This window comes from Zeus faber (genome assembly GCF_960531495.2).
Source record: "Zeus faber genome assembly, chromosome: 9".
Taxonomy (NCBI): domain Eukaryota; kingdom Metazoa; phylum Chordata; class Actinopteri; order Zeiformes; family Zeidae; genus Zeus; species Zeus faber.
In genome coordinates this window covers 25,020,848-25,036,731 of record NC_137197.1, presented here as the reverse complement: position 1 = coordinate 25,036,731, position 15,884 = coordinate 25,020,848, and the positions used below count along the sequence as shown (strand labels likewise).

Here is a 15,884-nt window from a genome sequence, read left to right as displayed (position 1 = left end):
TTCAAACGCTTTGTGCTGAATCCAGTCCTGCGTGGCACAAAGTGCACTCCCTGACACGGCAGAGGTTCCTCCACCGCCAGCAGCCAGATCATTGTGGAGCGGAGGCCGTTTGAACATCTTGTCAGCACTGATAGGTCAGAAACCCTAGCACAGAGATCCATCGGAAGACAAACACACCCCTTGTTCGCACGCACGCACGCACACACACACACACACACACACACACACACACACACACACACACACACACACACACACACACACACACACACACACACACACACACACACACACACACACACACACACACACACACACACACACACACACACACACACACACACAATTCCTGGGAAGCCGTTGAAGGGGCTAATGTGATTGTGAAGTGGAGCACGGCTCCTTTTCTCGGACACAGGTCGGCTTTGTGGTCGCTTCTAAGGAGAGATGAAGGGGAGGATGAAAGACGGCAATGCAGACGGAGACGGGGTGGACGGAAGATGAAGAGATGGGAGCAGAGATTTTTGCTGAATGAAAAGAGGTACGAGAGGGGCGGGATGAAAGAGAACGGAGGGAGGCGAGGGGGAAAGGAGAAAGAGAGAGGGGGAAAAGATTGGGGGGGAGAGGGGAAAGAGAGCGGCGACATAGTCACACACACACGTGCGCACATTAAGACAAAAATCCAACATTTTACTCAACATTACAGTACATACACTGGGAATTTACATCAAAAATCTCAATATAAATCCCTTTGAAATAATGAATAATGAATGAAATACTAACCAAATGATAGTCCTAAAGTCATTATTCCATAAAAATGATAGAAATTACAAAATAATGAGGCTCATTACAAGACTAAGATAAGATCCCTTGATGGGATTGATTTATCAAAACATCATGGTTAAATGCATTAACAGCTCCATAAATAAGTGCAAAATAAGTGACGGCTTCCTGTGAACTGAATTATTTCTGTAATTCACTGAAAGATGCACAGTGCCCTTCAAGATATTAGTGTCTCAAAAAGAAAACAATTGAGCTGTTGGAAATGGGGGAGTTTCTTTCTGCAAAGTCTGCAAAGGGCCACTTGTGTCCACGAGACATGTTTCCAGTACGTTTCATCTGACGCCAAGTACCTGGATGTGGGGGTAATCCTGCGCTACCCCTCGCCAAAGTCAAGTAAGACAAGTCAAATAATTGAATTTATTTTATCCTCGACCAAAAATAATTCGCTCGATCACTGTGACAGAACGCTGAGAAATAACCCACGATCGATAAGTGATGTGACGTCCAAACTGATATGTGCGCCCAACAACAAAAACACGGACACTTGGGGAGTTGAAAGCGGGAGTGCCGGAGAGGAGGAGGTTTGGGATGTCCCATGCCGCTTCCTCGGCGTAGACGCCGAGCAGAGAGAATACTTATTCCTCTCCCTCCCCGCGCTGCCTCTGATGCGAGCGCCCGCAGCAACACTCTGATACATATGGGATGAGGAGGGGGATCATTAGAATAACTCCGCCATTCATCGACACCAGACATCCAGCCAGCGAGAGTCATCCAGAAACACTTCCTCTGAATAATTCATGGGCGGCGTAAATAAGATATATCACGAAGCCCCACCTCAAAAAGAAAAGGCAAGGAATTTCACGTAGCATTGGATATCTCGACCTTGCTGACTACTGACTTCTCCGGTAGTTGTGTCTCAGATGTCGTGATATCTGAGAGAATATGAATAAAACCTCACCAACCAAAATTTGACTATTCACACTGATAAAAGGAGAGGACTTTTATGGCTGGAATGGAAAAGCAACGTAACGTCAACGCCACAACACCTGGCCGCGGATCCGCGAGGAGACGACAAGGACGTCGGCCGCGGTCGTCTCCCAGAACGCCATTTTCACAAAACAGTCAGCGGGACACGCCGTTACACATCGGCCGCGGGCTCAGCGGGAATATTTAATTTCCCCTTAATTTTCCCAGAGGATAACAGATGAGAGCAAATGTTTATTGCTTATTTTCTGCTGCTGTGTAAAACCCCCAGAGGAACAACACGTTATACATAATGGATTATCGCTATGACAGAGTGTAATTCCTGTCCCAAAACAAATAGATCGCTTATAAGCCATATAGACGCCGCCCTGGGTTGTTGCATGCCTGTGGAGAAAATAATTTGCGTGCACGTGTGTGTGTGTGTGTGTGTGTGTGTGTGTGTGTGTGTGTGTGTGTGTGTGTGTGTGTCTGTGTGTCTGTGTGTCTGTGTGTGTGTGTGTGACTGCTCAACTGTAAACCACTGGGTCAACCTGGGGTAACCCCGGGCACCCCGTGCCACCTAAACACCGGTCTCGGGCACCGGGGGGGATTTCCTGGTGTCACGCCAGTGCCGCAACGAATGAATGAGTGAAAATCAAAAACTGACCTGGACGGCTCCATGTCAAGAACCGAACATGTCCACAAACAGTCTGTCGCGGGGGCTTGAGCGGGTCAAGGCACAAGGCACCGCACACCCCTCCAGAGACGACTTACTGTACGCGTGACATTTCACGAAGACGCGTCGTTCAATGAGTTCAATGAAAGTGTGAGAACGGTCACACTGCAAGGTCACATCATTAGTATCAACCAAGGCCACACGCTTTCTCAACTCTTTCGTATTCCTAATATCTGATGAATCTATTCGGAGTTTTACCTTAATTTTTTTTTCTATTTTGCTATCGGTGCACATTTTGGTCCCGCCCAACGTCCCGAGGACTGATGTTTGTTCACGGTTCCTCCTCTTTCCCTCGTTGCCGTTTCCCACCTTTTATCGGGTTTGGTTCCTTCCACAGATTTATGACTCTAGTCGGTAAACTGGGTTAAGTGTGTAGTGTTATTTAATCAATAAATCAGTCAGCTAGCGTAAGTGTGTGTGTGTGTGTGTGCGCGTGTGCGTGCAGGACTTAGTTCTCCGATCGTATTACCCTAAGGCGGCACATTCTAAATTAGCCTTTCCACGCCGAGGGCTCGCCTGGGTCTTGGGACCTCACCCTCACCCTTAGCCTTAGACACTTAGACCTGGTTTCAATCTCACCCCTGTAGACAGCATTTTTTTCACCCGCAAAGTCGCTCATAATAATGCAGACCCATCGATCTTCCATATTTGCCAACCAAAGGACAACAATAATCTGAACATGAACCTCCATTGTGATGAATTATGGCAATGATTCTAGTCGCATCCTAAAAAGAAAAAACCAGACAGTATCTTTGTGGCAACCGACTATACACACCATGTGGTCCCGTCGTAAAGCGTCATCGGTGCGGGGGCCATCCTTTGAGCCTCGGGCCGCCGCAGCCCACGGTAAAACCGCGGGGCGGGAATCGGCTTTGTAGGTGCGCAATGATTAATGACACCGTTAATAATGATCATTTGCCACGTTAGGGCCCCGAAACTCTGCGCCTCTTCGCCCGGCGCCGGCGTCTGCCCACCTCTGATAATGAGGGAGCGGGTATCTCCATCTGCCGAGCAAGGGGTGCGAGCTGAAATGTTCCGACTGGAATAGAACAGATAAAATTACACATCAGAGGACTGCGCACATGCAGGACCGTTTATCAGGATCAACTTTTGCCCTCCCATCTCGGCTGCTTCGTTAGTACTATTAAAGCAGAACATCCCTGCGTGTCGCACCTCTCAATAACCTGGAGGAATGCGACCGCTAATTTCCAAGTGGTGCGGTTTCAACTTCCAACTAAGATCTAATTAAAGTTACATCACTGGACAACCTTTACCACCTGGCTATATGAAGCAACAAACAAATTCCTAGGGGCGGGGGGGTTGCAGTTGGACATGGGTCATCGAGTCATACTTGAAGCTCGGTAGGGTGAACCTGCGATAGGTCTCTTTTGGGGAGGGAGCCGCACGGAGAGGCGCGAGGGCGACCGGGCTCGTTCCGCCCACGCCGGCCGCCCCCCCGACCTCAGCCTCAGTCATAAACAGGAGACCTGCCGCGGAACTATGTGTGTGTGTGTGTGTGTGTGTGTGTGTCCAACAGTATGCGGCTCCTGTGAGACAGAATGTGAGAGCGAGGGGGGGGGGGGGGGCGGGGGTGAAAGACAGAAAGGGAAAGTGAGAGAACAACGGACGACAGAGTTCTCTAACGTCGCTCTTACGGCCACCTCCGGGGCTGACCGGGGCAAATCCCAACAGAGCCGTGACTCAAAGTCCCCTTGACTGTCAAGGGGCACCGTCCTACTTGAGAAATATGTTGATTTAATGAGAGTAGATTAACTCCAGTCGATTTACTAAAATCTCCCGTTGTATATGCCATCGCCGATCCAACATCCACTGTTGGCGCTCACCCTTGTCTAATAACACCATGTCATGATAAATGCAGCAGAGAAGTCACTTACAATTTCTGTGAGTGCAATGTTTATTTCATTAAGAACCAGGGTACAATCTGTTCTACGTTTTATAACACGTGGACAACTGGGCACTGGGTGTGGTGTAAGAAGGTCACACTAGATGTACAAAAATAAAAGGAAAATTCACTCTTTCCACGTTTAATTGGTTGGGGACTAGCGGGCTCCAGGGCAAATGAACCGAGCTTATGGATTTCCTGCAGATAAAGTGGCAAAGTCAGGCAACGGAGACGGAGCAAGCCACAGCACTGAGCAATCAAAACACTGTCATATAGTACTTAAATCCTGATTTAAAAAAAAATGCAAGGAATTGTCTTGGAATGAAGATGGTTTGGATGTTACTATTCCTTAAATCCGGGCGAGGCATCAATCTACATCATCAATATTATCAATAGAAGACGTAGGAGGGCGAAACGCACCAGAGGCTACGAGTCCAACTACGTCCATATGAAGGAGCCGCCGACACTAAATCCTCAAAGAACGCCGTCACACCTCATCCCCACGATCTAATCCCGGCAAACAAAACAGGCCCAGGGGTTTGTTCAGCCGTGTTGATCGTCTTGCTATAGTAAGTTATTGCTATTGTTTGCGCCACCACGTCTGCTAAGGTCTTTGAAAATAGTCATATTTTGGTTGAAAATGTTGCTATAATTAGATGAAATATCACCCGCCAGCCATCTCTCCAATCCTTTCCTTTTAAATCAACAATCAGCTTTTAGAAGAATGTTGAACCCAGTAACCTATTTTATATGTAGTAGTAAAGTTTCCATGGGAATCATATCAGAGAAACTGCTTTTTTCTGGTGATCGCTCCTTCCTGGTGCTGCCAGATTTAAGTGCAGCCTGGGATACATTCGACCATTCTCTCCTGATTGATACGCTCAAGTCTTGGGTTGGCTTGTCCGAAATAGTAGCCGTCATTTGATTTATCAAACAGAAATTGCTTATTATGCTTGTTTAAAAATGGGGACACATCGGCTTTATAACTGTCGATGCCGATGTGGTCAAAAAAGTGAAATAATGGCCGATATATCGGCCACATTGAAAGATCTGTCGGGCTTCAGTTTAAAGGAATTCTGGGAATATTGTAAATCACTTTGGACGAGAGCATGTGCTAAATGACGTAATGAAATGTAGTTGAACTACTGGTCCTATTAGCCAAACTTAGTTCATTTTTTCCCTTCTGACATTGAATCATGCTCTCAAAATGGAGGTGTTATCTTCGAAACTCAGATGGATTTTGTGCATATAAGGAGCGTTATAGATCTTTTCTCTATTCTTGTTATCTACGGGTGAGGAACATTGCTAAATTCAAGCCTTTTCTATTGGCAAGGGCTTTACAATGCCGGCCTTTCCTTTTAACATCCCTTCATTGACTTCCTGCTCGTCACGTTCAAGGCCTTGCATGAACTAGCTGCTCTGGACGTTGAAGGACTTCTCCTCAAACAACCAAACGGACTCAGGGACACCGAGCCATCCCTCGGTCAGACTGTGCTTCCTGGCCTTCAACAGTCCTTTGTGACATTTTAATTATTTCACGTCTTTCCAACCACACTATTTCTATGCCATTCATATTTCCGCCTTTTATATTCGAACGTCTTATCGTATGACGTGTTAGACATGCCCTGATCCTTTTTTTTTTGCGAATCTCTTTGTAATTTTTATTTTTTTTTATTTTTTTGAAAGGCGCCATGTAAATAACACTGGACGCACTTACTGTTCATTGTCCTTCGGTGGTGTTGACCATGAAACAGAGGTATCCTAATACCGTCGTGCCTCGTTTTAGAGTCTAAAGCTCTGACCGGTCCCATCAGTAATTTCCCATCTCGGTTTTATCCTAATTTTTTCCATACCATTAGAGTTTTCCATTGTTATTAGAAACCCTCCTCCTGTTACCTTGCATTACCTGCAATTATTCCCCGCTGAGCTCTCTGTCTGTGTCAGGACCCCCTTTGAAATCGTCAGCGCCATATGGGAGAGGACAAAAACGGTGCTCAGCGGCATAACAGCCATTCGGGGCAAGAGCCACCTCCTCCACGCACACGCACACGCACACGCACACGCACACACACACACACACACACACACACACACACACACACACACATTCCCCTAATTTTTTTACTTCCCTCCCACTCTTTCCTCCCGTCTCTCCGTTGTCCTCGGAGCCCGTGGCTTGAGCCCTCATTACAGGGGGAGGTAATAGACTCTTCAGCGGCGAGATCCTCTTTATTATCCGTCAAACTGTGAACTACAACGCTAAGCTGATTAGCTCAGAGCTGTCTTTTCAGCACTTCAATTACGACCGTTTGCCGAATAATATTGTCGAGCAGACGGGAGGTCTCCCATTCATTACCGCCATTCCTGACAGGCCGCGCCACGCGACTACAATGTTCTTTGTTGGTAATCTGAGAGACACGTTACAGCGAGGCTGATGTGAGATTTACGCAAAGAAAAAAAAAAATGACAGCATGGCAGATTTGAATACCGGACTTAGACGGAGTTAACCATAAGCGGCCGCCATTCAGAGCAATTTGCGGCGGGACAAAAGGAACAAAAGGGATGAGACACACACACACACACACACACTTAAACGCACGCACACACACACACACACACACACACACACACACACACACACACACACACACACACACACACACACACACACACACACACACACACACACACACACACACACACACACACACACACACACACACACACACACACAGTGAAATGGAAGGACGCTATAAGGTACTGACCCGGTTATAAGAAGACCCCCACCTTTTTCAAGACTCACTTTTGGAAAAATACTTTTTGAAGACAAAATCTTGATTTTATAAAGAAAATCATTTTATTTGATAATAATGACGACGCAGCATTCAGGCATACAGAATGTGCGAAGATTGATGAACGTAATGTGGAAAACAAATGCTGAGCTTGGCTCAAGCTGACTGGCGTCTGACTGAGTCAGTCACACTACAGCGAGGGAAAATTTTAAATCAAAATCTTTTAAATCAACTGTATGGGAAAATTTGGGGTTGTGAACTACGACAGCAATGGAGATTGCATGGTGTATCCGACGAGGATGGTGAGTCGGCGTTGTTTGAGAGTTGTAGGGTATTGTATGTAGGCCTGTCAGTATAACTACTTTTGTTGGACGATATATTGTCCCTGAAATAATTGCAATAAACAATATTGTTATTTTAAGACCATTTTTTCCATGGATATAATAATGTAATAGCATAATAATGCAAGTGTGTGTGTGTGTGTGTGTGTGTGTGTGTGTGTGTGTGTGTGTGTGTGTGTGTGTGTGTGTGTGTGTGTGTGTGGAGGAGCTGCCTGAGACCAGCCCACGGTGAAACTCCGACCCACACAGCAGACGAGAGGACAGAAGCAGCGCGACCAGAGATGACAGCAAAACTTGTCGTTCAGCTCGGTTACATTCATTTGTGAAATGGTTTACACAACGCAAGTAATACATTACCACTTTGTGGATTTAGAAACACATTTATGTTTTTTAAACCTGAATCTTCCTTAACCTTAATGATCTTTTCCAATTTGTATTTGTATTTATAACATTATATGTATTTGTGAATTGTGACACATGATTCCTTCCATAATGTGTTTTTATTAACTTTGAAACTTACCACATTTCAACTCAATTACATCATTCAGCTAGCACTTTTGCTCAAAGCCATTTCCACATATATTTTTCCATAAGTTTGAATATAAGTAGAGTAGTTACGGATATTAAAAAAAAAGATTGACGTTACGAGCTGCAGAAAGCACCAAGTTGTTCTGATCGTACACTCCCACGCGAGTTGAACGCAGCATCTGTAGGAGTCACAGTGACAGAGAGTCCACCGTGGATTGTAGCGTAGATAAAGCTCAGTCAGGGACTATGATCGAGGTCATTTTTTAAAAGTCCAAATGATAAGGAGGAGATCGTGATTAGAGCGGATTCCTATGTCGCCGAGGTACTGTTTCGGTTTTTTGATACCTAGAGTAGCGGCCTCGCTCATCGCTGTCAATATATATGCTCAAATCTTATAATGGTAGGCAAGCCCCTGCTTTTTATTCTGGCATCATGTTGGCTCAAATGTTGGTGACGATTTTAGTGTAAACAAACACGCATGTAACCACAACGGGCAGTTATCGAGGTCAGAATAATGATCGAGGTCACGTCCATATATCGTACGACGAGTCGATATAGTAATTATCACAGGCCTAACTGTATGGAAAGGGAGGGAAAGGCGGAATGGCAGAAAGGGAAACACTCATCGTAATGCACAAGTTTTATTTTTTATTATTCTATAGTTTCTTTACATTCAAGTCTCGAATATAATACAACCAAACTTTTTCAGATGTATTTCCAGGAAAAAAATGTCTTATATTCGGGTCAACAAGGTATTAGTGCTATGACATTTTACAGTGATGGACAAAAAATAATACCAGTGTTGGGAACAGGGTCCCATACTTTGCTTGAATACTCATAATTGCATTGTATTAGTTTTGATACGACATAAGGCAATTTTGAATTGTGTTCCTTGATTTCCTTTTGGAACTCTGGCAGTGACTCGCTTCAGAACGGAACAAGTCACTTCGCACCTCCCCCCATTATAGCAACTGAAAATTTCAGTTTTTGTATGTACAGTCAGTGCATTTCTGTACTTTTTTTGATCTTTGATTATCCTTCCCATGAAGGATAAGTTCGTTTTGTCAGCCTTCACGCAGCATGTTTGCCTCTGCTCCACACAGGGTAGAAATGGTAACTTAACGACCGGCCCTGAACCCGGCCCAAAACCAGGCATCGGAGCTAATGTGTCCCTTCCAGTCCGGCTTGGTGCGCTCGCAAACTCTCTGAGGAAAAGGAGTAAAACAGTGTCAGGACGATGATGGGACTGGGAGCGGGAGAGGAGGAGAGTGAGGCGAAGCACGCAGAGAGAGAGGAGGAGGAGGAGGCTCTGAGCATCCTATTGGGAACGGATTTGGGTTGCATGTTGATATGAATTTACTCAGTGTGCGTGTGTGTGTGCGTGCACATGATTTCATTAGCGGCGGAGCCAAATTGTGATGATCTAGGGATATTAACAATATCTGTTTAAGGTATCTGGCTTTACCAAATACCCACTTGCCCCTGCCTGACAGAGGAGACACCAGCACTTTTGTCATTACACTACCGCCTGACACACACACACACACACACACACACACACACACACACACACACACACACACACACACACACACACACACACACACACACACACACACACACACACACACACACACACACACACACACACGTTAATCCATTCAGATTCATTGTTAATCCAGCAGTTTACTGGTACTGGGTCGTGTTGTACACAGATGAAAACCGTGGCATTGAGGTGCTGATGTCATACCCGTGTTATTTTGGTTGTCATGGCGGCTATTGATGTTATTGCGCAGCACAAAATTGTCGGCGGCGGAGGGGGAAAAAAAAAAAAAAATGTATAAATACATTTTAAAAACCAACAAAGCCATGACGGTGAGTAAGTAAAGCCTATTCCCCGCGCGGCACATGACGAAGACACCGGCGTTCTATGTATAGAGACGCATTTATAGACTGAAACGGTCGTTTTGTCATCAATCCAACCCTTTGGTTTTATATTAGCGGTAATCTCTTTCCCACTCACACACTGAGTACCCGTGTCACGGGTCCGCCCCCGATATTCAACCACAAAGAATCGTGTTTAGGATCCACGCAAGATGGACGGGAAGAGTCGCGGACGTCAATACACGAACGGTTAACCATGCCGCTCGATAACGTTTGTGGCGTTCCAGGCACAAAAAAATAAAAGCCGAGGGTCCCACTCTTTGGGTTGCTGTCGACTGAAAAACGAAAAGGCTAATGCTGGAGTTCACCGAATTCAAGAGCTGTGTCGAGCAACTGGACACTCACAGACCACACGAAAGGGTGGGGCGGAGCTGCCAGACATCCGAGTGGATGATGTTGGTTCCTTATGAAAGACTTTGAAAAATGGCTGAGTTCGGGTTTCTTAAGGGGATGTCACTGGACGGTTGTTCTACGTTGAATGGGCCAACGTGCGGTAGGGGTCGGCCGTCCAATCGAATCGCCGCGTCCCTACTTCCCATCTCCGCGCCACGTCGCGTCGATTCAGCGTCGAACCTGAGAAACTTTTTTGGGGAAACTTGTCTGAAGAGGCCCGGTGACGCCGCGCTGGAGAAACTCTCGAGAGGGGCCCGAGTGGCGCAGGAAGACTTTTTTTCCCCCCCCGGCGGAGGAGGAGAGGCTTTTTTCTCACATTTTCTCACGAAGATGTAGACGTGGAAGTGGAGAAAGAAAGAGAGAACGAAGGGGCAGACGATTGAGATATTGAGCGGGAAAAGAGGAGGAGGAGGAGGAGGAGGAGGAGGATTGGGGAGCAGAGTAAGGAGGGATCACTGTGGAGGAAAGAGAGAGTGCGAGAGAGAAAGCACGGCGTAGCGGGAAAGCGGTAGGAGAGCGGGCGAGCGAGCGAGCGAGATACAGAACGCTAAACTAACGTAGCGGAGGAGACAGCAGATGGTGGGGATTATTCTGGACTAAAATACTCTGGGATCCGAGCAGGGGTGGCTGAACATACAAACAGTTACACAACCCATCTGAGCAGAAATAGAGCAAAAAAAAAAAAAAAAAAAAAAAAAAAAGACATCGGCACTAAGGGCCCCCCCATCGCCACCGCCATCAGACCCCAGCCAGGTCGTCCTTGACGCGGCGGCGAGATGCTACTTGTGAATGTGCCTGTACCTGCAGCGGTGGTTAAAATGTCTACCACACAGTACAGGACAGGAGGTTTTCTGTGCCTGTGTGCTGCTCGGGTAAGGGGAGTGCATATGTTGACAGACAGCCCGCTGAGGCATCAGATTGCATGTGCGTGTGCGTGCGTGTGTGTGTTGCACAGACATTAGTGGGCACCCACTACACACAACCCTCTTCTCGCTGGCTCTCATACTCACATACACATACGGTAAAGCAGAATTTTATTTTTATTTTTTAAGATAAATCACCTGACAGCTAATCAGATTAACTGAATTGTTTAAAAAGAGCAAAGCTGCCGTTAGCCACTTATGGGCAGGACCCCCCCGTGCTGCTCTAATGGGGGATTGAAAAACAAATAGCATGAATGGAAATCTCCTCTGTTCGGTATTAGGGTAATTCCAGCCAGTCTGGACGTATGTGTGTGTGTGTGTGTGTGTGTGTGTGTGTGCGTGTGTGTGCATGTGTGTGTGTGTGTTTTACTATACAGTACTTGTGAGGACCGGTCCACAAGAACTTACTATTCTTGGGTTTAGAAGTGCACTGAAAACATGGGTCCTCACTTTCATACCAGTATAAAATGGGTGTGTGTGTGTGTGTGTGTGCGTGCGTGCGTGCGTGCGTGCGTGCGTGCGTGCGTGCGTGCGTGCGTGCGTGCGTGCGTGCGTGCGTGCGTGCGTGCGTGCGTGCGTATGTACGGGCGTGCATGTGTGTGTGTGTTTGTTATGCGTTCTTGTCAAGTCTCCGACGCCACATAATGAGGAGAGCTGGGCAATCATTTTGATACACAATATTACCTGATAATATATAATTGGGTACATTACATCGAAGCAATGACATTAACATTTCTCAGAACTCATCAATTCTGAAATACGCTTTGGCCTAAAGTCTTGTTTTTTTATTTAATATTGTCATATTCAATAATTCATGGTGCAATTCCACCACTCTACATAAAGGGAGAACAGGCCAAAATGATATTTATATTGAGCAAAATCCCCTGTGATTATCGGTATAATTATTCTTCTATATCTCCCAGCTCTAGTAATGGGAGCGTGGCCACGTGAGTGTACGTTTCAGGAATTAAAAGGACTTTTTCATCAAACCACAGGTTGTGCCGCCGTCCAGTCTTAAGACGAAAATATGCAAATGAGGGGGGTGGGCGGGGGGTGGTGAATTACCTTTTCCCGTGTGGAGATCAAATCTGGAACCTGTGCAGGGGAAAAAGGAGGAGAAAATACATGATTACTGAAATGCACTGACCTGGACAACAGAAGCGGTGATGGAAACCATAATGACAGAGCAGTTTGAAGGGGGGAAAAAATGGAAGAGCCTTCCTCCTCCTCCTCCTCCTCCTCCTCCTCCTCCAGCAGCTTTAATTGTCTATTGAGCCGCGTCACTCAAGACCTGCTTTTATGTTCTTTGAACAGCAAATAATTGTTCGGCCATTTTAGCCTTGGCATCTGTGTTAGGAGAGGACAAGTATTGACCAACCCAACGGTGCGTGTGTGTGTGTGTGTGTGTGTGTGTGTGTGTGCGTGTTTTTCTGCACGTGAGCTTGTGCTTCTTGATTAATTATATATCTTTCCCCGTGCGCAGGGGGAACAGTTAATTAAATCCTTCTCTGGCACAGAACGTAAAGTAATTATTACCCGAGGATCCATATCGGACACGCGCCCGGCGCCCTCCGCTGCGTTCGTCCACGTGGCCTTTAAACGCGCGGTTACATTAATAAATGAAAATGTAAAAAACCACCCTTCACGTGCACACATACAGGTTGCTACGTGCATGCCATGGGCCGCACGGGAGCATGTCGTTATATCGTTTTGTTGCTTTATTTACACATGGAAAAAAAATCCAAGATATTATATATCACTTGCAAGGGAATGTGAAGGATATTTGTCTAAAAACCCTCAAGGGGCTTGAAAAGTGGCATTCTCCAGGCAGCATATCACAGGATGTGATTGTAATGTAGAATACACAATTTAAACGTATCTACCAATAAGTTTAGACATAGAAAAACGGACACATGGATGGATGGCATAGCTCTTCACAACAACAACACAACACCCATCTATTACACAAGGATAATGAATCAGCCGTCGTCATAAGACACACACAGACACACACACACCTCAAGAATACTCATTCATAATACATGCAGGTATACACAAACACTATCCTTAACAGAGTAAGAGTATACATTCCTGTGATATGGCTTAAAGTTTTCATGAGACAAGAAGTATAAAGAAGAATATACACACAATATACAGTATATTCCGATTGCAGACCGCCACCCGGCTTTGCATCATGACACGCCGTCATACTCCAACTAGACGCCTTGTGTCATCATCGACTAGTTCTCTATTCTAGTCTAGTTCGTCGTGTTTCAATATAACCACGTTCTTTCTCTCTCTCTCTCTCTCTCTCATATCAGATGGCAACTGGACGTGGCGCCATCGACCGGCTTCCGCTGGTTCCGCCAATACAATCATGATCGCTGTCATCATTGCGATCGGCGGCTCTGCGCTGCGTGTCATTAATAATGGGTTGGAGGGGAATTGGGATGAATGTTTCATACGCCTCCCAAAATGCGTTTGCCAAACCAACGCGGCCACCAACGCGGAGGACATTTCCCCAAACAACATTAGCCCCCCCCCAACTCCCCATTCCGACTAATGGCTCCCAATCTGAGTGGGATCCGGTGAAACGTGGGGGCCTTGTATCTCGGAGATGAAAGGGCCTCTGGTTGGTGCGGCCGCTGGCAGATGCGGGCGAGTCTCTCTCTCTCTCTCTCTCTCTCTCTCTCTCTCTCTCTCTCTCTCTCTCTCTCTCTCTCTCTCTCTCTCTCTCTCTCTCTCTCTCTCTCTCTCTCTCTCTCTCTCTCTCTCTCTCTCTCTCTCTCTCTCTCTCTCTCTCTCTCTCTCTCTCTCTCTCTCTCTGTTTTTAACGTGTAGGACTCTGTTAGTGAACCAAGTGTGTTTGTTGTATTGTCTGTAACTGTGAACTAGAGAAAATGTTAAAATAAAGATGCTTTAAAAATCAAAAAAAAAATCTCTCTCTCTCTCTCTCTCTCTCTCTCATATATATAACTGGGTCTGTGGCGTCGCTTTTGCCCCCGCGCCGGCTCGGGGATTGATGGCTGACATTTTGCTAAGCTGCCGTACGTGTTTGAAATGATCAGCCTTCGCCGACGGCGCTTCGAGAAAGAGGGAGAGCCCGTTCTGAAGGAACGTGAAGAGAGCCCCCGCCATTATTCTGCTTGGTTGCTTTTTTTTTTTTTTAGGTCTCACTTTTATTGTTGATTTTTAGGATTATTTTACTTGCTATGGTTTATTTTTGGGTGTCATTTTATTGCTTATTGTTACTTTTGCGTTAATTGTATATTTTTTATTCTATGAATTTATTATTGTCTAATGTTTTGATCTGAGCTGCTGTAACATTACATTTTCAATTTCTGGTTTCCTTTCATCAGCTGCTCCTTTATTACATGCTCAATTTGTTTTTCCGAGGGTTTTAAATGAACAACGTGACCTTCAAACTTATAACACCGCTGTACACAGCGCATTTCTGGGATTCAAAAACCTGGAGTTAGACAGTGTGCGAGAGGGTTGCGATTTCGGGAATGCATCGTCAGACCGGATCCCTGGGTTTGCCTTCAGGGATCTATTTCGGTTTTGGTTTGAGTTTATTCCCTGCTTTTCTTGCAAATAACCTCCCAGGGTGTTGATTTCCAAGCGCTGGGATTCCTCTGTTTGTGCATAATTAGGTCAAACACGGAGTCAGAACCACCGCTATCGTATTTGCACATCATACTGTATATTTTGGAGCCAGATCCCTTGTGGCTGGCGACGGCGATATTTAACCGCCGCGTGGAAATCATGCCAAATCTCAAATCAGCGTCCGTCAGCGTCGGAATGTTCAGAGTGTATTCCCTTTGGCTGAACCCTTAAAAAAATGTTACTAGCAGGTATACAGAATCCAAATAGGCCTGAGTGACATCACCCACGCACACGCGCACATGCACACACACAATTGAATTTGTATAACCATGATGCATGCAGAAACAGAGTGCATACATGCATAGCCTCAATTGCTCTCTCGTTCTTTCCCTCTCTATCACACCGTATACACACACACACACACACACACACACACACACACACACACACACACACACACACACACACACACACACACACACACACACACACACACACACACACACACACACACACACACACACACACACACACACACACACACCCCCCCCTCAGGGCCAAATTCAGCCTCCAGAGATTCCTGGTTGGACTAATACCTACTATTTCATACATGAATGCCTGGATGTGTTGCCATGGTGCATGATTGGTGCGTGCCTGGTTTTCACCACTTATCATTGTCAATGTAAATAATGTATAGCGCGACTTAGCAGCCGGGGGGGGGGGGGGTGTGCAGCGGGAGGCTTTTCTCGGATCACCTGGAAAAAAATAAAATAAAATAAAAAACCCCAGTGACAGCATTGCTTCAGAATGGACAGCGTGTGATATCGGGCTCCGCACTAAATCAGAGCAAAGCCTTGAGTCTCCCGACTTCAGTGTAAAGCCCCAAACGCTTTGTCTCACCACGCCATTGTCACCAAAATTGGTACAGGTACGTGTCAGCACCGGAACAAAGGCTTGTGGGAAACTATGAGGAGG

At 46.0% G+C, this 15,884-nt stretch overlaps 1 protein-coding gene across 2 annotated transcripts in view; it reads right to left on the bottom strand.

The window, feature by feature from the left end:
* The window catches only part of igsf11 (immunoglobulin superfamily member 11), a 112,485-nt gene that overhangs the window by 74,872 nt on the left and 21,729 nt on the right, over positions 1-15,884 (bottom strand). Inside the window, exons 2-3 of one of the 2 annotated variants that reach the window (XR_013844339.1) lie at positions 12,369-12,398; positions 8,718-9,248 (exon numbers count right to left, since the gene is read on the bottom strand). Coding sequence is in view for 1 of the 2 variants with exons in the window: in XM_080007402.1 (XP_079863528.1) it covers positions 12,369-12,398 (30 nt within the window). In the remaining variant the exon portion in view is untranslated. Of the gene's footprint in view, positions 1-8,717; positions 9,249-12,368; positions 12,399-15,884 lie in introns of those variants that run through there. The other variant, XM_080007402.1, reaches the window with a different exon arrangement.